The sequence below is a fragment of the Molossus molossus genome, unplaced genomic scaffold, assembly GCF_014108415.1.
Source record: "Molossus molossus isolate mMolMol1 unplaced genomic scaffold, mMolMol1.p scaffold_m16_p_12, whole genome shotgun sequence".
Lineage (NCBI taxonomy): Eukaryota > Metazoa > Chordata > Mammalia > Chiroptera > Molossidae > Molossus > Molossus molossus.
In genome coordinates, this window is record NW_023425347.1 from 70,561,635 (window position 1) to 70,584,244 (window position 22,610).

General features: G+C 44.5%; 1 protein-coding gene across 1 annotated transcript; it reads right to left on the reverse strand.

Annotated features, from left to right (window-relative positions):
* Positions 1–9,320: 9,320 nt before the first annotated feature.
* LURAP1 (leucine rich adaptor protein 1) lies at positions 9,321–22,610 on the reverse strand. Its single transcript, XM_036256279.1, has 2 exons — positions 22,326–22,610; positions 9,321–9,953 (listed from the first exon to the last, which is right to left on the reverse strand). Exons 1-2 carry the CDS (start codon positions 22,521–22,523, stop codon positions 9,432–9,434), a joined length of 720 nt encoding a protein of 239 aa, XP_036112172.1. The 5' UTR covers positions 22,524–22,610; the 3' UTR covers positions 9,321–9,431.

Genomic DNA, 22,610 nt, shown 5'->3' on the forward strand with positions numbered 1-22,610 from the left:
TCGGTTGCAGTTTGTCCCCGGCCCTGGTTGGTCGTGCGGGTGGCAGCCACTCAACGTGTCCCTTTCACGTCGATGTTTCTCTCTCTCTCTCTCTCTTCCTCTCTCTCCCTCCCACTCTATCTGTGCAAAAAAAAAAAAGTCCTCGGGTAAGGATAAAAAAAAAAAAATGACAGGGCAGGGATTTCAGCTTTCGCAGCTCATATCCAACATAGTACTGGAAGTCTTGGCCACAATGATCAGACAAAAAGAAAAAATAAAAGGCATTCAAATTAGAAAGCAGGAAGGGAATATGTCATTATTTGCAGATGACATGATATTGTACATAGAAAATTCTAAAGACTCTACCAAAAACACTATTAGATTTAATAAATGAATTTGGCAAAGTAGCAGGATACAAAATTAACATCCAGAAACTCATGGTATTTTTAACAATAAATAAATAAATGATAAAAATGCTTTATAGCTAAAAATGCTAACCATCATCTGAACCTGTTGAAAAAATGAAGCTGACAGGCTTGCTTGAAGCAGGCCATACCTTTCCCAGAACAGCTGCATCAGTGACTGAGAGCAAGATTATAAAGGCCCAGCCATTTCAGCCCAACAAAGTACACTCATGATCCAGAGCTCTCCACTAGGTTAGTGGGGCTTTACAGTTTGACTTCTTCCTCTGCCCAATCCTGCTTCTGCACCCTTCTTCTTAGATGATCAGATGTTGATCACTAATGAATATCTTGCACCCCGCATTCCATCTCAGCTTCTGACTCAAGAACTCCACCTGAAAAACCCATATTACATTCCCTCAACCACATATAACTGCAAGAAAAGCTGGGAAATACAGTATTTTCCAGATGGCCATGTGCCCATCGAAAAATAGTGAGTTCTACTACTAATGAAAAAGGGGGATGCCATAGTAGCTAAGGGGAGCCAAATCGTATTCAATGTGGGGTCTAAGGTTCAGAAAGGGACAGAGGCTCCCTGAACAGGTAAAAGAAATTTTCAGGCACTTGGAAAATGTAGATTTTGTTTCATCACATCAAAATTAAGTATTTCTGGTTCAGATAAACTCAGTCAGACTAACTCTCATGAATAACATTGACAAAATCTGAGGAAAAGTATTTTTTTTTTTTTAATCCTCACCCAAGGACATTTTTCGATATTTTGTTCAGATAGAGTGGGAAGGAGAGAGAGGAAGAGAGAGAGAGAGAGAAACATCGGCATGAAAAGGACACATCGAGTGGCTGCCACCCGCACGACCTGACCAGGGCCGGGGACAAACTGCAGCCGAAGTACATGCCCTTAGCGGGAACCGAACCCGGGTCTCTGTAGACCGCAGGCCAACCCTCTAACCGCTGAGCCAAACTGGCCAGGGCAGGAAAAGTATTTTAAAAAGAATTATTTGAAGGCACTGGAGAGTGACCAAAAGTAGGCAGAAACTAGAGGTAAGTACCCTTAAAAAACAACTGCAACTGGTGAGATTAGTGAATCTGTGGCTTTTTGCTGAAAGCATCCCTCAATCTGCAGTGGGCAGCTCTTGTGGAAAAAGACAACTTGATTGCCTTGAGGTGTCAGAGATTAGAGTTTGGGGCTGGCAAAGCAACTGAAGAGAAGAGGAATCCTGGTAAGAGAATCACAGAGGGGGTGAACCCCAATATTGTATAAAATAATCCCCCCAAATCCTTGACTGCTAACCTACATATGCTCTGGGTTAACACCAGGCAACCCAATAAAAAAAATGAGCAGCAGCTAGAAGGTGAAAGAAATGGGTGAGGATTTCAGCTTTTGCCCACTGCTGTTGGAAGAATTTGAAGTCTAGCCAAGATTGCAAGAACAAGAATTATTCTTCAAAGGAATGTAACAGGATCTAGAATCCTGAAACATATTCATAATGTCCAGTGTCTAACAAAAAAATTGCAGACTTGTGAAGAAAGAGGAAATGTGACTCATTAGTCAATAACTTCCCCCAAGATGACGATGATGTTGAAATTTGCAGACAGGAATTGTAATGCAGCTATTATTAATAGTTTTAAAGACATAAAGGAAAATGTATGCAAATAAAGTATCACTACATAGCTACTAATACAGCTAAAATTAAAAAGACTGATAATATTAAGTGTTGGGGAGGATATAGAGCAACTGGAACTCACATACATTGCTGGATGGAGTACAAAATGATACACACATTTTGAGAAAAAAGTTGGCAGTTTCTTATAAAATTATACTTGCCATTTAACCCACCCATTTCACGCCTAGGTATTTACCCAAGAGAGGTATTTATTCAAGAAACAAATGTTCACAAAAAGGTTTGTTCACATACATATTTATAGAATCTTAATATATAAGAGGCTAATTAGAAACAACCGAAATGTCCATCAATAGGTGAATGGATTAACAAATTGTGGTATTATTCATACAATGAAATACTACTTGGCAATAACAACAAACTCCTGATACATACAATAACACGTATGGATCTCAAAAACATGATGCTGAACAATAACAGAAACCAGACGTAAAAAACATTGTATTTTATAAAATTCTAAAAAACAAAAAAAAACCTAACTTTTAGTGATACAAAGCAGATCTATGGTTGCTTGGGACCAGGGCAATAGAGAGACTGACTGCAACGGGGCATGTGATAAATTTTTTTTAATTTATTTTTTTCTCTTATTGATTTGAGAGAGAGAGAGGAAGGGAGAGGGAAAGATGGAAACGTCGATGAGAGAGAACACTGACTGGCCGCCTCTTGCATGCCCCCACTGGGGATCAGGCCTACAACCAGTGTATGTGCCCTGACCGGGAATCAAACTGGTGACCTCTTGATGCATGGGTCGATGCTCAACCACTGAGTCACACCAGCCGGGCATGATAAATTTTTGAGTCGATACCATGGCCAGTGAGGCTCAGTTGGTTGGAGTGATGTCCCATACACCAAAATGTCACACGTTAGATTCCCAGTCAGAGCACATACCCAGGTTTTGGGTTTGGTACAAACGAGAGGCAATAGTTAGATGTTTCTCTCTCCCTCCCTCTCCCTTCCTCTCTCTCTAAAATCAATAAAAACATAACTTCAGGTGAGGATTAAAACTTTTTTAATACTAAAACTTTTTTAAAGTTTATCAGAAAATTGGGGAAAATTGAACATCAACTATATTTTATTATAGTGAGAAATTATTAACTTTTAGGTGTAATAGTGGTAATGAAAGTCCTTATCTTTTAGAGATACATACTAAAACATTTACAGATGAATTGGAATCATTTATAGTTTTGCTTCCAAATAATCTCGGGGAGAGTAGTTGAGGAAATAAATAAACCAAGGTTAGCCATGAGTTGATAATTATTGAAGCTGAGTGATAGGTACATAGAAATTCATTACATTTTCTCTATTTTTATATATGCTTGAAATTTTATATAATATAAAACAAAAATAACTACAAATGATTACAACATTAACTATATAAAAATTACAAGTTCACAACAATAATTTAAAGAGAGCAAAACATCCCTGGCCGGTTTGACTCAGCTGTTAGAGCATCAGCCCATGGCCCAGAGAGATCTAGGTTCGGTTCCCACTAAAGGTATGTACCTTGGTTGCAGTTTGTCCCTGGCCCCAGTTGGGGTCGTGTGGGTGGCAACCAGTAGATGTGATTCTCTCACATCGATGTGTGTCTCTTTCTCTTCCTCCCTCTCTTCCTTCCCACTCTACCTGAAGATAAATGCAAAAATGTCCTCGGGTGAGGATTAAAAAAAAAATTAAAGAGAGCAAAACAGCCCTAGCAGAGTAGCTCAGTTGGTTAGAGCATTGTCCTGATATGCCAAGGTTGTGGGTTTGATTTCTGGTCAGAGCACATACAAGAAGCAACCAATGAATGCATAAATAAGTAGAACAACAAATCGATGTTTCTCTCTCTCTCTCTCTCTCTCTCCCTTCCTCTCTCTAAAATCTAATTTTTTCAAAAGAGAGCAAAACAAAGTAAAATAAATGCCAAATTGCTAGGACACCAACTTACTACTTTGAAAGAGATAAATATGGAAAGAGATTTAAGTATTTACCTTGGTACTCTGGTATAAATTTTATTTCAGGGTAATTAAATAGTCCTAGAGGATGTGAATAAATTTTTCTGTACAGAATTAGAACTGATAAAAGAAGAAGAAATAATAGCATTAGAATATCATTATTTTGTAATCTCTGGGGAAATAACCAATTCATAAAATGGTCATTAACGGATAGTAAAACGATTTGGTGAAAAGTTGACAGGGAACCTTATGATGTAAGATCAGGCTGCCACCATCTAAAAATGGAAGGAGCCTGGGACCTGAAATGCACAGTGGAAGAGAGCTGTCCAGCCAGAACACCTGTGCTCCTGTGTAAGTGAAAAATAAATCTTTATTGTGTTAAATCACTGAAATATGGGGCAATTTATTATAGAAGTTAGCTCATTATAAAAGTACATATATATTAAAACACATAAGCACATAATTATATGTATATACAAAAGATATATACATGTACAAAGATATACTGAACACATCAGAGTGTATGCCTGGGAAAGGGAGATGAATGAGAATGAAGATCAGGGATCAAAAGAAAATAAAACAAGAAAGAGACCTGATGATGGGAGTTTAACTATTAAGGAATAAAGAATAATAATTTAAAATGAAGAAAATTGCCCTGGCCTGGTAGCTCAGTTGGTTAGAGTATTATTCTGATACACCAAGGTTTTGGGTTCAATCCCTGGTCAGGATACATAAAAGAATCAACCCAATGGCCCAGCCAGTGTGGCTCAGTGGATTGAGCATCGTCCCATGAACTGAGAGGTCCCAGTTTCATTCCCAGTCAGAACACATGCCCAGGTTGCTGGCTCAATTCCTAGTCGGGAACGTGCAGGAAGAAGCCAATTCATATTTTTCTCTCACATCGATGTTTCTCTCTCTCTCCCAAATCAATTCGTAATAAAATAAAAGGGAAAAATCTACCCTTTCCAGAGAGAGCTCAGGCTAGTTTGCTGGTATTTTCTACCTTGAGGAGTACAGAATGGTTCTGGAGAGGAGGCAATGTTGAAGACAGAGAGTTGTCCACCAGGAGAGTCTCAGGCCTGAAAAGTTCCTTAAACTGAGGATTTCTCTCGTCTGACCTTTACTCTCATCTCTTCCTGGTAGTGGTGATGCTGGAGGCACTTGCCATTCTCCAGACATTGGGCCTGGACCTGGCCACCTTCTACTAGGCACCAGGCTGAGGAAGGCTGGACAAAGCATAGAGGCTCATTCTGGGCCTGGGTACATCCTGACTACCCTCCATCTCTGACTGTGGTTGAATAATGGCCCCTCCTCCAAAGATAGTCATGTCTTAATTCCCAGAACCTGTTAGTATCTTGCTTTATATGGCAAAAGGGACTTTGAAGATATGGTTAAATTAAGAATCTTGAGCCCTGGCCAGTTTGGCTCAGCGGTTAGAGCGTCGGCCTGCGGTCTGGAGAGACCCGGTTCGGTTCCCGCTAAGGGCATGTACCTCGGTTGCAGTTTGTCCCCGGCCCTGGTTGGTCGTGCGGGTGGCAGCCACTCGATGTGTCCCTTCACGTCGATGTTTCTCTCTCTCTCTCCCTTCCTCTCTCTCCCTCCCACTCTATCTGTACAAAAAATGGAAAAATATCCTCGGGTGAGGATAAAAAAAAAAAAAAAAGAATCTTGAGATGGAGAGATGATCCAGGATTTTCTCAGTGGGCCCAGTGTAATTACAAGGACATGTAATCACAAGGTAAGCCTCACAAGAAGAAACAGGAGAATCAGAGAAAGAAGATATAAGGATGGAAGCTGAGGTTAGAGGAGTGAAGATGATGGCGGAAGGGCCATGAACCAAGGAATGTAAGCAGCCTCTAGAACCTAGAAAAGGCAAAGAAATGGATTCTCCCCTAGAAACTCCAGAAGAAATGCAAGATTGTCAACACTTTGACTTTTAATTTAGCCCAATGAAACTGATTTTGGACCTGTGACCTCCAGAACTCTAAGATGATACATTTGTTGTGTTTTAAGCAATTAAGTTTATGATAATTCATTACAGCAATAGGAAACTAGTATGTTGGCCCTGCTACTGGGCAGCACTAATCTGCTCTCCTAGGAAAGTAAGGTCTATGAGAATGGGAAGTAGAGAATCAGAGATCTCCTAGAATCCCCTGCAGTAAAACTGAACTACATTCTTATTACCATTCATTTATTACTTATATGATCTTAAGCAAATGTCTAAGCAACAATACAATGTTAATGCATTTTTACAGGGCTGGACGAAGAGAGGTAAAGAGCGAGGTGGAATTGGGGACATCTGTAATACTAACAATTTTAAAAAATAAGGAAAAAAAGAGTTAAATGTTTTAAATTACCTATTATTACCTAATCACCCACTTAAAATATATGTCACATCTCCTTGTGAGTTTACACACATTCATTCATTCCTCCATTCAGTCACCAGGTGTCACTGAATGCCCAATATGTTCCTGGCACCATGCACACAGTGAGCTTGTGTCCACTACAAGCCCCAGTCATTTCTCATCTAAGTTGCCACTAAGCTTCCAGTCAGTCCAGTGCTCAACTTCACTGCCCCCATCCTAAATGAAGACCTTTATACTTACCCGCTCACATGGTCTTGTGTCTCCCTGATGTACCCATCCCAGCCAGCACCACCCCTTATCCTCCCAGGCACTGTTTCTGTAGCTGTCAAGTCTAATCTCTGCCTTTACCATGAGCCCTGACAAAAGCCCGGGCCCACTTGGACAGTATGCTCCCTCTGATCATGCTTTCAACACTCCACTTTCATTTCACTATCTCTTCTCTCTCCTTTTCCTCCCTTCTGTTTCTTTGAGCTAGCAAACTGGTCCTCCTAGTAACCTAGGAAGGTCTAAATTAACAGGGGAGCTAGGCCTCAAGCAGCCAGTTCAGGGGCAGGTAGGAGAGACCAAGGATGTGTATTTACTGGGTTCCTGAACTTCTCTGGTAGTGAAATGGGTCTAAAGTATTAAGACAGGATGCCCCGACCTATCTGGAGTGCCCAGGTATCCCAACTCATGGGAAAATTGTGTTCAGTCCTTTTGGGCTTGGGTGGTGTTGAGGTTGGGGAACAGTCTGGTCAAATGATGGAACTGTGGGCAAGCAGGTGATCTGGGTTCTCTAACCTAGGCTTTGCCATGGATTTAACATGGATGACACTGGGGAAGTCTCTGACCTCTCTAGGCTTGTTTCTCCAGCCTGTCTGTGCACTTAGGGGGCTGTTCTTCTGTAAGGCTGTATTTGAATTTGGAGGTTCCACCCAGCTACTATGGCAATGATGCACAATGGCCACAAGATGGCAGGCAACTTCTTCACCTCAGAAGTTTGTAGACAAAAACAAGCTTCAAAAGGAAATACAAGGTAGTTACCTAAGGGCACACTACAAAATGGCAAAAGAGTAAGAATTGGAAATGGGTATTTAAATTTCTAGCCTGGGGGTGGGGAGGTCAAGAGCCCCAAGACCACGAGGGGTGGTAAGGAGAGGACTGGTGGGCAGCAGAAGAGAGGCTAAGAATATATTTTAATGATTTCGATCTCATTGAGATGGGAGGAGAGAGGGTCTTTAGGGGGCAGCCATGGACTGAATGTATTGCTCCATAATGATTGGGGTACAGAATAAGATTTGAGGAGTTTAGGGGAAGTGGAGATGATCAACTTGGCTTCCTTCCCTTCCCCAGCATAGGATAGAAAGTAGAGAAATTGCAGCAGTTATTCTGGTATTTGGGGATGACTCCTACAACTCAGGAGGGCACAGCAAATAGGTAAGGATCATCTGATGTCCTTTTCTCTCCCTTTTGCCTTCCAATAATCTAATTGCAGGGCCCAGGAAAGATAGGGACCAACATAAAGGCAGTTATCTGGAGTTCAAAGAGTTAATCTCCAAGAATTCATTCTTTGACGTCAACCACAGCACTTATTTCCTGGTCCCCTCCCTGAGCCTCAGGTTGGCTGCTTCCCTGAATTCCTTCTTTGGTGTAATCCATTAGGGCCCTGGGACCCAGGCCCAGAGCCAGTCCCCTGCTCCCTCCTCAGGTCCTAGGAGTCTAGGGATTGCTCCGAGGAAATAAGGAAAGTGGGCTTGCTGTAAGGGAGGAAGGAAAGTGGCCTTTCCCTGGATCTCTCCCTCCTCCCAGGATTTGGGCCCTAGGACTAAAGAGCCTCTGTCTTTCCCTGCCACACCCCCCACCACCCATTGTAACTCAAACAAGGGGATTCCTTGTGTCCCAGTCTCTGGGCAGGTCCTTGTGACCAAATGGTGGAGGGTCTGGGGCAGGGTGGGGGAGGGGAATCACGGGATTAGAAAAGATGACACCTCCTCACTTTGGAGGTTCTGGTACACCTCCAGAGCTCTGAGACCTCAAGCTTGTCCTCCCTTTGGCTCCCATAAGCAATGGGGACTCATCTGCATATAAAAGGCCTGAGGCCTGAAGTGAAGTGGAAACCGAGGTGTGGAGACACAAAGGCTGAATGAACCTTTTGGCACACAGATTTGGAGCCAGAATACAAGAATGGAGGCAGCCCAGGGACAGGGTAAAACAGGGGACTGTGGCAGGGCAGGCCAAACATAATTTTGAGAGCAGTAGGTGGAGGCCCTTGCCAGTTTCCCTCCCCCAAAAGCACAGATATAGGAGTGCTGGCACCACCCAGGGATGTAATCACAGAGGAAGGGAGACCCCCTAGGATAAAATGAGAACACCCTGTTTAAAAAAGTATAAGCCCTTCTGAGCACAAACATTTGACTATGAGAAACTTTCTTGCCAAGAGGGGTGGTATGGTCCCCCTTACAAGAAGTAATGGTATGGAGAATAAATGACATGGTCTCACTTAGCAGCAGAGGTTTATATACCACTATCCTGACCTATCACCACCAAAGGACTGTTACAGTAGAAAGGCTAATCCACCCTGGCAGGAAATGACTTCACTCACAAAATGGTGGTTTTACCACCCCCAAAGGTTTCTAGGAAGACCAATCTATGGAGGGTTGGTCCTTAGTGACCATGTTCCTCCACAATCCTCCATCTTGGCCAAGAGGGGAGCCAAGACATCGGGTGAGGTAATTATACCTCCATCCCTTCATCAGTGATCTCCTAAGGGTCCTAAATCCCTCAGATCCTTATGTAGTTATGGGTGAAAGGGGAAGAGTGACCATCACACCGGGAGCCACAGGTCAAGCCTCTAGAGTTAATGTATCTATGGAGAGAGCTTTAGGGACCCAATAATTGAGGGATAGAGGCATAGCCTCCCCAGGGACCAGAAGAATGGTGAGACCAGGTTTCCATGGTAACTGACTTCAATGCAGTTTCTTCCTAGTCCCAGATTGAGGGAGAATAAATTTCAAGGGAGACCAGGGCCTAGTGAAGAAAGAGCCACAGCAATACAAAAGGGTGGAAATGCTGTTACAGGAAGGTCACATCATCCTGGCACTGTCCCCAGTACCAGTGGACCTCAAAGCCCTGGTTGGCACTTTCATCCTCTGGTGGCTCAGGAGGTCCACCTTGGAGTCCCTCATCTGGGGGCTTCCACACAGCCCTCAAGCTCCCTAGCTTGGTGGCTGTCAGGTCCACCTCAGTCCTGGCCCTCTCCCCACTGGGTATAACCTTTGCCCAATCCATCTCAGGATGGGGAGCCCTAAGGGAGCCCTGTTCATCCATTTCATTGGGGGCCACAGTGTCCAGGAAGCTGCCAATGGAGACACTGTCCAGCCGGTCAGTGGAGCTGATGTCTGGCAGGCTGTCCCAGCTGCCTCGTCTTGAGTGGCCTGGGCTCCCGCCTGTTAGGCTATATTGACTGCTGGTGAGGCTGCTGCAGTGGCTGGTCAACGTCCCCCGCTCTTCCAACAGCCAGCGCACCGCCTCAATGCCCTCGTTCAAAGTCACCAGCTGCTGCAGGATCTTCACATCAATGGCTCGCAGGTAAGCCTGGGGGAACACGAGAAGGCATCAGTCCCAGGTTCTGGGCCATGCATTTCCCAAATGTTTTCAGTAGTCCATACTTGTGGTCTAACCAACTGTGTTTCACTTTCAAGAAGCATAGAGCCCTGGCTGGTGTGGCTCAGTTAGTTGGACATCATCCGATGCATCAAAAGGTTGCAGATCCAATTCCTGGTCAGGACACATGCCCAGGTTGTGGCATCGCTCTCACATTGATGTTTATTTCTCTCTCTCTCCCTCTCCCTTCCTCTCTCTCTCAAAATCAAGAAAATTTCTTTAAAAAAAAAAAAAAAGGAGCATGGAAATAGAAGGGTTTGGAGTGTGGGCTTAGAATCAGACAGATTATTATTTTTAAATCTCCTCTTCTAGCACAGCTAGTGTGGCTCAGTGGACTCAGCGTCGTTCCATGGACTGAGAGGTCCCAGTCTGATTCCGAGTCAGGACACATGCCTAGGTTACAGGCTCAATCCCCAGTGGGGAGCATGCAGGAGGCAGCCATTGATGTTTCTCTCTCACATCAGTGTTTCTATCTCCCTCTCCCTTCCTCTCTCTCTAAAAAATCAATTAAAAAAAAAAAGTGAGCTGTAAAAAAAAAAAAAAATCTCCTCTCTACCACTGATTATACCACTATGGCCAACTTTCTTATTTTCTTTCAGCCTCAGTTTCCTTGTTTATAAAATACGGCTAAATCACTCACTTCACAGTGTGGCTGTGAGAATTTTGAGATGCTGTCTATTAAGTACTCAGCACAGTGCCTGGCACAGAGTAAGGTCTCAGTAAATGTTAAATATTGAATTCTGATCCTCCTGAGCTTTGAACTTCATAGGTTGGGTATTACTATTAACTGTTGAACTGGGCCCGGCCAGTGTGGTTAAGTTCCTGGTCAGGGCACATGCCTGGGTTGTGGGCCAAATCCCTGGTGGGGGGCATGCAGGAGGTGGCTAATCGATGTTCTCTCTCATCAATGTTTCTATATTTCTCTCCCTCTCCCTTCTCTCTCTCTCTAAAATCAATAAAGGGGGGAAATTAAAAAAAAAAAACACAAACTGTTGAATAGGTCCATATTCATCAGTAAGACTTAGAAACAGCCAAAGAATAGTCTGATAGGAGGCCAGGTGTTAACTGGAAGGTAGACTGACCAAAAGAAGACAGGAGCGAGGAATAAAGAGGGAGTTAACCTGGTCCCCTAGTCCATTCAGGGTGTTGGTAGCAGTTGTTAAGGGCGGGAAGAGTTGGCTAGAGCTTTGTAGGGTCAGAATCTCTCTGACCGGGGATTCAGGGCTTCCCTCCACTACACATACTAGTCTCCCTGTTTGTGCTGGGAGTAAGTCTGACTTACTGGGTAATCTCTAGGGTCCCTTCCAACTCATATACTGAATTATCTTCCCCAAGCACAGGTCTAACCCTGTCCCCCCTCCCTTGCTCAAGAGCCTTTACAGGCTTTGCACTGCACTTAGAGAATAAAATCTAAACACTTAAGCAGCTGGCATTCAAAGGCTGTCATAATACGGCTCTTGCCCATCTCTCCTTTATTTATTTATTTGTTTGCATTTATCTTCAGATAGAGTGGGAGAGGGAGAGGGAGGAAGAGAGAGAGAGAGACACATGGAGTGGTTGCCACCCACATGACCCCAACCAGGGCCGAGGACAAACTGCAACCGAGGTACGTGCCCTTACAGGAACTGAACCCAGGACTCTCCGGTCCACGGGCTAACGCTCTAACCGCTGAGCCAAACTGGCCAGGGCTTGCCCATCTCTCTAGCTTCACTTCTAGCATACCTCCTTGGGAATCCCAGGTTCTGCCACACATGACTTAAAGTTCCTTTTATTTAATATTACTTTTAATCAAAGTAACAGACAGACATAGATTAAAGAGGCAAATAATTCTGCATGATTTATAATGAAAAGTAACAGTGCCTTGGGAGGGGGAGGAGGCTATCAGTGGGGGGAAAAGGAGAAACATCTGTAACAAAAATTAATTAATTAATTTTTTAAAAAGTAACAGGTCCTCATCGTTGTGCTAAATACCACTTCCCAAAGACAACTATTAATTTTTTTAGTTGCTTATTTTGATATTTACCTTCTAATTTCCAAACAACATGCTATTTACTGATTTTTAACTCTTAGTTGTTTTCTATTGACTTTCCACACGATAGAAGGTTAAGGATTTAACTCTTTCAACGTATTCCCCATTCTTCTGCTACACAGGCACCCTTTTCCAATTCCCCAATATATACAATAAAATTAATTATTCAGCGTTTACCTTATTAAAATTCAGAAATACTATTCGCAGCTAAGCCATGAGGTTTACTCCAGTTACTTTTTCTTTCTCTTTAATCCTTACTCAAGGATATCTTTCTACTGATTTTTAGAGTGGAAGGGAGGGAGAAAGAAACATTGATGTGAAAGAGACACATTGATTAGTTGCCTCCCAAATGACCCCAACAGGGGCTGGGATGGAACCTACAACCCAGGTACATGCCCTTGACCAGGAATCAAAACCACAACCCTCCAGTGCACAGACCGACACTCTAACCACTGAGCAATACCATCCAGGGCTGATTCCTGATCCTTTGTATGTGACCATCTTCCCACTCTTTTTTTAAAATCCTCACCTGAGGATATTTTTCCACTTATCCTCAGATAGAATGGGAGGGAGGGAGAGGGGGAGAGAGAGAGAAAGAAACATTGATGTGAGAGACACACTGACCTGTTGCCTCTGGCACGACCCAGACCAGGGCCAGGACACAACCAAGGTACGTGCCCTTGGCTGGAATTGAACCTGCGACTCATTGGTCCATGGGGCAACACTCTACCGCTGAGCCAAATCGGCCAGGGCGATCCTACTCTTTATGTAGGTTGTTAGGATCTTTGTTCCCAGTGTTCTAAATTATCACAGTAATTTGCCATGGTGGGGGTCTATTTTCATTCATTGAATTGGCCACTTGTTGGGCCCTTTTAATTTATAAACTCATGTCCTTTACTTCTGGGAGATCTTCTTTTATTACATATTTAATAATTATTTCTCCTTCGATATTTTTCTCTTCTTTCTGGAAAACATTATTTGGCTAGAGGTCATTTGGGCTGATATTTTTTTTCCCCTTCTTCCATCTCTTACTATATTTGTTCTAGTTTCTAAAATATTTTTACATTATTAACACTTTTACTGAGTTTTTCATTTTTTGTCCTATCATGTATTTATTTCCCAAAATTATTTCTAGTTTTCTGAATGTTTTCCTTTTTTATAGCTTCCTGTTTTTGTTCACAGTGCAATATTATCTTTTCTCTCTTCAAGGATATAACTAATGATTTTTTTAATCCTCACCTGAGGGCATTTTTGCATTTATCTTCAGATAGAATGGGAGGGAGAGAGGGAGGGAGAGAGAGAGAAACATCGACTTGAGAGAGACACATCGAGTGGTTGCCACCCACACAACCCCAACTTGGGTCAGGGACAAACTGCAACCAAGGTATGTGTCCTTAAAGGGAACTGAACCCAGGACTCTTGGGCCCTCAGGCCGACACTCTAACCACTGAGCCAAACCGGCCAGGGCATAACTAATGATTTTTATAAGTTCTCATCTCCCTGTATTATTTCCATTTTATTCAAGTTGCTTTTTTCTCTTTGTTTAGGTCTACATGGTTCAAGGGTCTCATCAGATGTCTTAGGATCGTTAGCTACTGCTCACACTTCAGAGTGGTCTTTAAAAAACTGATTGGAAACTGAGTGTATGTATGAGGCTTGCCAACTATGAATCTCACGAAGAGTTATCTTGCTGGGCTCTTTGATTGGGTAAGGCCTACAATCAGTATTTTTTTCTCTTGGGTTCACCATAGTCACTATATTATATTCATCTAGAGAGTATAATGTACAATGTGAGGAAAGCTGCCAATATTCTGAAAGCCAAAGGCTGGGAGGAATTTTTCATAACATTGGGTATATTTTCATGTAATCCCTCTTGTCCTCAACTTTGCTTGGTGTCTCCCAATTGGGAGACTTCAGTTCTATTATTATTATTATTATTATTATTTTTTTTTATCCTCACCCGAGGACATTTTTCCATTTTTTGCACAGATAGAGTGGGAGGGAGAGAGAGAGAGAAACATCGACGTGAAAGGGACACATTGAGTGGCTGCCACCCGCATGACCAACCAGGGCCGGGGACAAACTGCAACTGAGGTACATGCCCTTAGCGGGAACCAAACCCGGGTCTCTCCGGACCGCAGGCCGATGCTCTAACCGCTGAGCCAAACCGGCCAGGGCCAGTTCTATTATTTTTAAAATACAATATATATCACTTGATAAATGTTTATTATTCAGGAAATACTTGATTTACTCACATCTACAATGATTAACCAAAGTAAGACAAAGTATTTGTAAACTGAGAAAAATTTAAGCACTGGAATTAAACAGACCTGGATTCAAATTCCATTTTGGGCATTAAGGAGCTACATAAAATAAGAATTTTTTTCTCCTTCACCTTCATTTCTTCATTATAAAATTAGGATACTATCTAATTTAAAGGTTTATTTTATGAAATGCAAGGAACATATTAACATGCATAGGATATTGCCTGATAAGTATTAAATGGTAACTATTTGGGTCTTTTTTATTGTTGTTTTTAATCCTCACCCGAGGACATTTTCCCATTTTTTGTTCAGACAGAGTAAGAGGGAGAGAGAAGAAAAGAGAGAGGAAGAAACATTGATGTGAAAGGGACACATCAAGTGGCTGTCTCCCACACGACCCATCCAGGGAGGGACAAACTGAAACCGAGGTACGTGCCCTTAGCGGGAACCGAACCCGGGTCTCTCTGGACCACAAGCCAATGCTCTAACCACTGAGCCAAACCGGCCAGGGCAACCATTTGGTTTTATATTTACTATGGTTAACTTATTTACTATGGCATAAGCAGAGAACAAAATTTTGTACTTGAAATTATTTGGATTTTTGGAAGAATATCACAACTCAAGTTCAATTAAATTATTATTGGGTACCTGGATTTTCTTATAATTACAAAGATAATGGGAGAAACTGTCCTTGTTTAACAGAAACTTGCTGTTTCAATAAGGAGATATGGACATACATAACTGAAATACCAGACTGTACAGACTATTAATGACATAATAAGAGATTATCTTCAATTATTTCATAATGGGGACAAACATATTTTGTGAAACCAACAATCCTAGTCTATGAACAAACTAAATGTATTTTTTTAAAGTTTTTTTCTTTAGCCCTGGCCAGTTTGGCTCAGCGGTTAGAGCGTCGGCCTGCGGTCCAGAGAGACCCGGGTTCGGTTCCCGCTAAGGGCACGTACTTCGGTTGCAGTTTGTCCCCGGCCCTGGTTGGTCGTGCGGGTGGCAGCCACTCGATGTGTCCCTTCACGTCGATGTTTCTCTCTCTCTCTCCTTCCTCTCTCTCCCTCCCACTCTATCTGTACAAAAAATGGAAAAATATCCTCGGGTGAGGATAAAAAAAAATAAAATAAAATAAAGTTTTTTTCTTTATTGATTTTATTTATTTATTTTTTTATCATCACCCGAGGACATTCTTCCATTTTTGTTCAGATAGAGCAGGAGAGCAGGAGAGAGAGAGAGAGAAACATCGACGTGAGAGGAAAACATCGAGTGGCTGCCACCCACACGACCCAACCAGGGCCAGGGACAAACTACAAACTTGCAACCGAGGTACATGTCCTTAGCGGGAACTGAATCCGGGTCTCTCTGAACCGCAGGCCAATGCTCTAACCGATGAGCCAAACCAGCCAGGGCTCTTTATTGATTTTAGAGAGAGAAAAAGGAAGGGAGAGGGAAAGAGATAGAAACATTGATGAGAGAGAACATCAATTGGCCACTTCCTGCATGCTCCCCACTGGGGATTTGTCCCACAACCTGGGCATGTGCCCTGACTGGGAACTGAACTGGCAACCTCTTGGTGCAGGGGTCAATGATCAATCATTGAGCCACACTAGCCGGGCCAAACCAAATGTATTAAACAAAACTTCTCATATTAAAAATGCTTCCTGCCCTGGCCGGTTTGACTCAGCAGCTGGAGCGTCGGCCTGTGGACCAGAGAGTCCCAGGTTCGGTTCCCGCTAGAGGCACAAAACAACAAAAAAAAAGCTTCCTGCCCAGCCGGTGTGGCTCAGTGGTTGAGCGTCGACCCATGCACCAAGAGGTCACTGGTTTGATTCCCAGTCAGGACACATGTTCAGGTTGTGAGCCAATCCCCAGTTGGGGTGTACAGGAGGCAGCTAATCAATGTTCTCTCTCTCACATTGATGTTTCTAGCTCTCTCTAAAACCAATAAAGAAAATTATTTTTTTTTAAAAAAGCTTCTGCCCTGGCCGGTTTGGCTCAGTGGTTAGAGCGTCGGCCTGTGGTCCAGAGAGACCTGGGTTCAGTTCCCGCTAAGGGCACGTACCCCGGCTTTGGTTGGGTCATGTGGGGGGCAGCCACTCGATGTGTCCCTTTCACGTCGATGCTTCTCTCTCCTCTCTCTCTCTCTCTCTCCTTTCCACTCTATCTGAACAAAAAAATGGAAAAATGTCCTCAGGTGAGGATTAAAAAAAAAAGCTTCTCCTGGCCCTGGCCAGTTTGGCTTGGTGGTTAGAGCATGGGCCCATGGACCAAAGGGTTCGATTCCCGGTCAAGGGCATGTACCTGGGTTACAGGTTCTATCTCCAGCCCCGGTTTGGGTTATGTGGGAGGCAATCAATGGATGTCTGTCTGTCTGTCTGTCTGTCTCTCTCTCTCTCTTTCCCTCCTTCCCTTCCACTCATCTAAAATCAATGGAAAGATATCCCTGGGTAGGATTAACAATAACAAAAAATGCTTCTCTTGCCCTGGCCTGTGTGGCTCAGTTGTTTGGGCATAGTCCCATGCACTGAAAGGTTGCCAGTTCAGTCCCAGGTCAGGGCACAAGCCCAGGTTGCAGGCTCAATCCCTGATCCCCAGTAGGAGGCATGCAGTTAACAGCCAATCGATGCCTCACTCTCATATTGATGTTTCCTCTCTCCCTCTCCTTTCTTCTCTCTAAAAATTAATAAAAAACATTTTTTTAAAATGCTTCTACTGCCCTGGCTGGTTTGGCTCAGCAGCAGAGCATCAGCCCTCGGACCAATGGGTTCTGGGTTCGATTCCAGCCAAGGGCAGTTCAACCCTGGCCCTGGTCGGGGTCGTGTGGGAGGCAACCAGTCAATGTGCCCCTCTCACATTGATGATTCTCTCTCCGCTTCTCTCCCTCTCTCTCATAATAATAATAACAAAAAAAAAAACAAAAAAAAGCTTCTACTGCTATGTTTTCCCCCACTCCTTCCTTTTCTCCCTTTCTTCCTTCCTCCCTCCCTTCCCCTTTCTTCCTTCTTTTTGTTCTATTATTTCCAAAACTTACATCTCCAGTCTTCTTCTCAAATAAAGAAGTGACTGGCACCTGGGCGCCCAGTTAGGAAGGGGATCTTAGGGTATAATTCTTAAACAGACATTCACCAACCCTTTTGTTTTCAGCTCCACTTGCACACCTAGTTCCAGAAATACCTGGCGCTTCTAACTCCTGAGACCTTTGAAGGTGTCAGTAGTGCAAAGTGGGTTGCTTTTCAGCTTCCAAAACTTTGTTCCTATCATCTTCTCTCCTGTTCTTGTTGACATAATGGTTTCATGGCTTTTTCAATAATTCTTCTATTGGCTTTTTAGTGGAGTTTCAGGAAGGAATAGAGGTAAATGCATCTGTTCAATCTGCCATCTTTCACTGGAATTCCTGACTTTATTCATTCTTTTTTTTTTTTATCCTCACCCAAGGACATTTTTTTTTCCATTTTTTGTTCAGGTAGAGTGGGAGGGAGAGAGAGGAACAGAGAGAGAGAGAGAAACATCGATGTGAAAGGAACACATCGAGTGGGTGCCACCTACACAACCGACCAGGGCCGGGGACAAACTGCACCCGAGGTACGTGCCTTTAGCGGGAACCGAACCCGGGTCTCTCAGGACCGCAGGTCAACTCTCTAACCGCTGAGCCAAACCGGCCAGGGCTTATTCATTCTTCAAGGCCCAATTCAAATGCCACCTCCTCAAGGAAGACTTCCCTGTCCTTCCTCAAGACAGAATTAATCCATTCAGTCAATATTTATTTTATTGAGTGGAACAATATTGAGTATTTCTTATAGGCATGACATTATGTTAGAGAAAGGTAAAAAAGACACCATTTCTTGTCCCCAAAGAGTTCACAGTCTAGTGGGTAAGATAAGACAATGATGCAAACACTTAAAATTCAGTACACAAATGCTATGGGCTGTGGGTACCTAGAGGGCCATAACCCAACCAGGGGAATAAGGAAATGCTTCCTAGAATAAGCTGAGACTTGAAAATTAAGTAGAACTTAGCAAGACAAAGCAGGGGAGAAAGGCATTCCAACCAGAGAAAACAGCATGTGTATCCTCCAATTCAAAGTAGCCTTTCCAGAGCACACATCTGACCATGTCACTCTACAATAACGACTCTTCCAGAAAGCCCTCCCTGGGTTCCAATAGCACTTACTATCCTGTACTAGAGTTATTAATTTATCTCTCTCCTTCCCTAACTCACTGTGAGCTCCCTGAGAGCAGGTCCTGCCCAGCTCATTTATGGGCTCAACCCAGGACTGGGTAAGTCAGATCCAGTTCTGTGATTTCCTTGCATTTACTATCCTCAGCCCCCTCTGCTGGGCCCAGGGTTCAGGGGGTTGTGTTCTACCATGCTGGTGGAAAATGAATCTGAGGACCAGATTCTATAGTCCTGTGACAGTGGGATTCCCTGGCTGTGACAGAGTCACTCCACAGACTAGAAGAAAGAAAGGCTTTCTTGCCAGAAAAAGAAATACTCATTTCACACCATTTCTTTGGAAACAGAAAAGGAGAGATGTAGCCTCAGAGGCCTCTCCAACCCAATTCTCTTCCCAGTGGGATGCAGGTTCCCCACTCCCCCCCTTAACACAGACGTACACATCATCTCTGCCCAGCCCTGAGGCCACAGTATGGCTCCCTCATCACTTGATTCATATCAGGCCTTGGTGTAAAAACCCAGAGATCCCAGTCCTAAATCCCTGGACATGGATTGAAATTCTCAGGCTATTATTACTAGGAAGGCTCTTAGAAATCATCTGATCCCACAATCCCTTACCCCTCACCCTCTGGGAAGAGGTAGAAAAGCTGAGGCCAAGAGAGAGGCCCTGCTCAAGATCATAAGATGATTCAGGAGCAGAGCTAGGACTTGAACCTATGTCTCCCTGCTCCTTGTCTAAAGCTTTTTTTTTCATACTGTTCTGGAGGGGTGGTCATCATAACAATAGTTATTTAGATGAGAGTATTCAGTAGAGGAGATTGCCATTGTTTCCTCTTCCCACCTATCCCAGAAGTCTGAAGAGGCAGGAGGGAAGAGGCCTACAGGCAGGGATGACCTTGGCTCTCCCCCTCCCTGAAGCAGACCTGAGAGAAAGTCAACTGAACCAGTTCTGTCACAAGTGGCTCCAGGGTAACCCCCTGCCCTTCCAGTGGGCAGAGTACATATACTTAAAGAGATTAATGACACCCTGGCCTGAGGAGGAAAAAGGAAATGGGGTAGGGATCCCTGGGGCACATAGGGAGCCTCCCCCTGTTCTGGGCTCCCAGAAGGCTCCCTCTCTCCTGCCCTTCATGGGCAGCCTAGGGACCCAGGCCAGGCTGGGTCAAGAGAAATCTAATCAGAAGTTAATGTACCCCCTTAAAGTTTATAAACAGGTCATCTCTACCAAGACAGAAAAGAGTTAGAGCCAGAGAAACTAGGTGTGGTTCCTCCTGGTATGAGCTCAGGCAAGTCCCTCAGTACCTACAAGCATATTTGGTCCGTGAGATAGGGAAAATGATTACTGCTTTTCTCACTTGAATGACATAAAATGTGTTTAAAGTGTTTGGCACCAAGCCCTGGCCGATGTTTCTCAGTGGTTAGAGCATTGGCTCAAACACCAAAGGGTCACAGGTTCAATCCCTGACCTGGTTGGGTACATATGGGAGGCAACCAATCAATGTGTACATCTGTTTCTTTTCCTCTCTCTCTCTCCACCTCCCTTCCACTCTAAAAATCAATGGGAAAAAAAAAAAAAATCCTCAGGTGAGGATTAACAAAAAATAAATAAAATAAAATAAAAAATAAATAAAGTGTCTGGCACAAAGTCAGTCTCAATGATAGATGTAAAGTGCAGACAGGTCATCTGGGTTCAAAGCCTGGCTCTGCTTTTATGCTTTTCATATGACCTGAGGCATTACTTAACTTCTTTGTGCCTCAGTTTCTTCATCTATAAAATATCGCTTACTCCCAGCCAGTGTGGCTCAGTGTGGTTGAGCGCGTGGACCCATGCACCAAGAGGTCGCTGGTTTGATTCCCGGTCAGGGCACATGCCAGGTTGTGGGCCTGTTCCCCAGTGGGGGGCATGCAGGAGGCGGCCAATCCGATGTTCTCTGTCATCGATGTGTCTATCTCTCCCTCTCCTTTCCTCTCTCTTTCTAAAATCAGTAAAGAAAAATAAAAAATCACTTACTTAACAGGGTTGCCATGAGAATTAAGAGGCTATATTGTAGTGTGCTCAGCATGCCCTGGCCAGTTGCTCAGTGGTTAGAACGTTGACCCGTGCACTGAAGGGTCACGGATTCAATTCCTGTCAAGGGCACGTACCTGGGTTGCAGGTTTGATATCCAGCCCCAGTTGGGGCACGTGCAGGAGGCAACCAATAGATGTGTCTCTCTCACATAGATGTCTCTCTTGCTCTCCTTCTCCCCCTTCCTCCTTCCCTTCTACTCTATCTAGAAATCAATGGAAAAATATCCTTGGGTGAGGATTAACAACAACAAAAAAATGCTTATTATGCCTGGCACAAGCACTTGGTGAAAATTACCAAAGCAGGGCACTCTAAATAAGCTCTCTCGCCTTGGCCAGTTTTGCTCAGCAGTTAGAGCGTCGGCCTGTAGACCAGAAAGTCTCGGGTTCAGTTCCCTCTAAGGGCATGTACCTCGGTTGCAGTTTATCCCCAGCCCCGGCTGGGATCGTGTGGGTGGCAACCAGTTGATGTGTCTCTCTCAGGTCAATGTTTCTCTCTCTCTTCCTCCCCTCTCTCCCTCCCGCTCTATTTGAAGATAAATGCAAAAATGTCCTCCGGTGAGGATAATAAATAAATAAATAAATAGGCTCTCTCTAGGCCTTGAGCTAAAGTTTGTACCATGAGGCAAAGCCAGGCCTCTCCCTTAAGTGGGCACTACTTTGGAGAATTTGGCTCACCTCAAACCTTTGAGGCCAAGTGCATACATGGTATTCAAATCCTTCCCTCAGGGAGCCTTCCTTGATTACTCTGCCCACAGGGCTCTCCTCCCAGCTTCTCAAGCTGTCTGGAAGCCCCCTAGACCTCCTTCCTCTCTCCCTCACAGCTCAGCCTTGCACAGAGTTGGACACAGAGTGGGGCTCCAGGAAGACTTATTAACTCACACTCTGACTGTGGCCTCCTGGTTCTGAGCCAGAGAGCAGCTGGCAATGCAATTCCTCAGTTCCTCAGAACTGGCTGTAAAGTGATGGCAGGTGTAAATCACCCCCTTCACCGGAATCAGGGCCCTTGGGAGCCTGGTGGGCCCCAACTGCCCTTTTGGCTCTGAATTTATATCAGCAACAACAGGGAAAGGGGTGGGGTACCTGTTTCCTCCTCTTTGCCCCTAGGAGGTACAGATGAGATCCAAATATCCAGTGCAGCTTGGGGTTGGTGAGGAGGAGACTGAGTCAGAGGTGATGAAAACAACACTGATAATGCTGCTACTCATGTCTGCTAAGGGTCTAGGAAATTTCAAATATTTTAAGGGGGTTGGAAGAATTTTAGGAAAAAGACGGATGTTTTTAGTGGCCCTGGTCCAGGCAGTTTTCGCCCAAATCTCTTCTGTGCTGAATCCTGTCATGAATACCGGGGCCTCAGAAGAACAAACCCAGGCCCAGCTTGCAGGAGGAGAAAAAACTGGTTGCCCTACAATGGCGGCTGGGGAATAGATGGTCCTGTGGGTGTTTCTGCTGCACTAGGTTCTCAGTGCTTCCCAGTCCTCACCTCTCCCCTCCCAATTATTTAGCAGGAAAAAATTCCAAAAGCCTGTGGCTCCCACCCCATGTCCTCAGGACTCATCTACACTCCACTTACCCCTGAGAAGGCAATTAATGAACCCCAAGGTGTAAGGATTGACCTGGGAAAGATCTTGAGGAGTTAAGTGGGGAGTTTTAACTCCCTCGCCTCCAGTCCCAACTCTGAGTCGTTCCTTCACGCCCTACGCCCGGGTACTCGGTCGCGTACCCGCCACCCCAGCCCGTGGAGCCCACACTCACCAGCTCCATCTTCAGCGCCATGATCTTGTCCCCCAGGCCGTGGCCCGTGCTAGGCGCCCCGGGGAGCAGCAGGGCGCCAGAGGTTCCCGGCTCCTGCTCGCCTCGAAGCCCTCGGAGCAGCCCTTCAGGGGTCTTCCTGCCCACTTTGCTCTCCACGTCTCGCAGATCAGGCGTCTGGGACTCTGTAGCCCCCTCCATGCGGGCCTAAGCCTAAACAGAGCTGGGCGATCAGACTCCAGGGTCCCGCTCCCGGGGGTCCTGTCTCCGCTGCTGCGGAGCGGAACC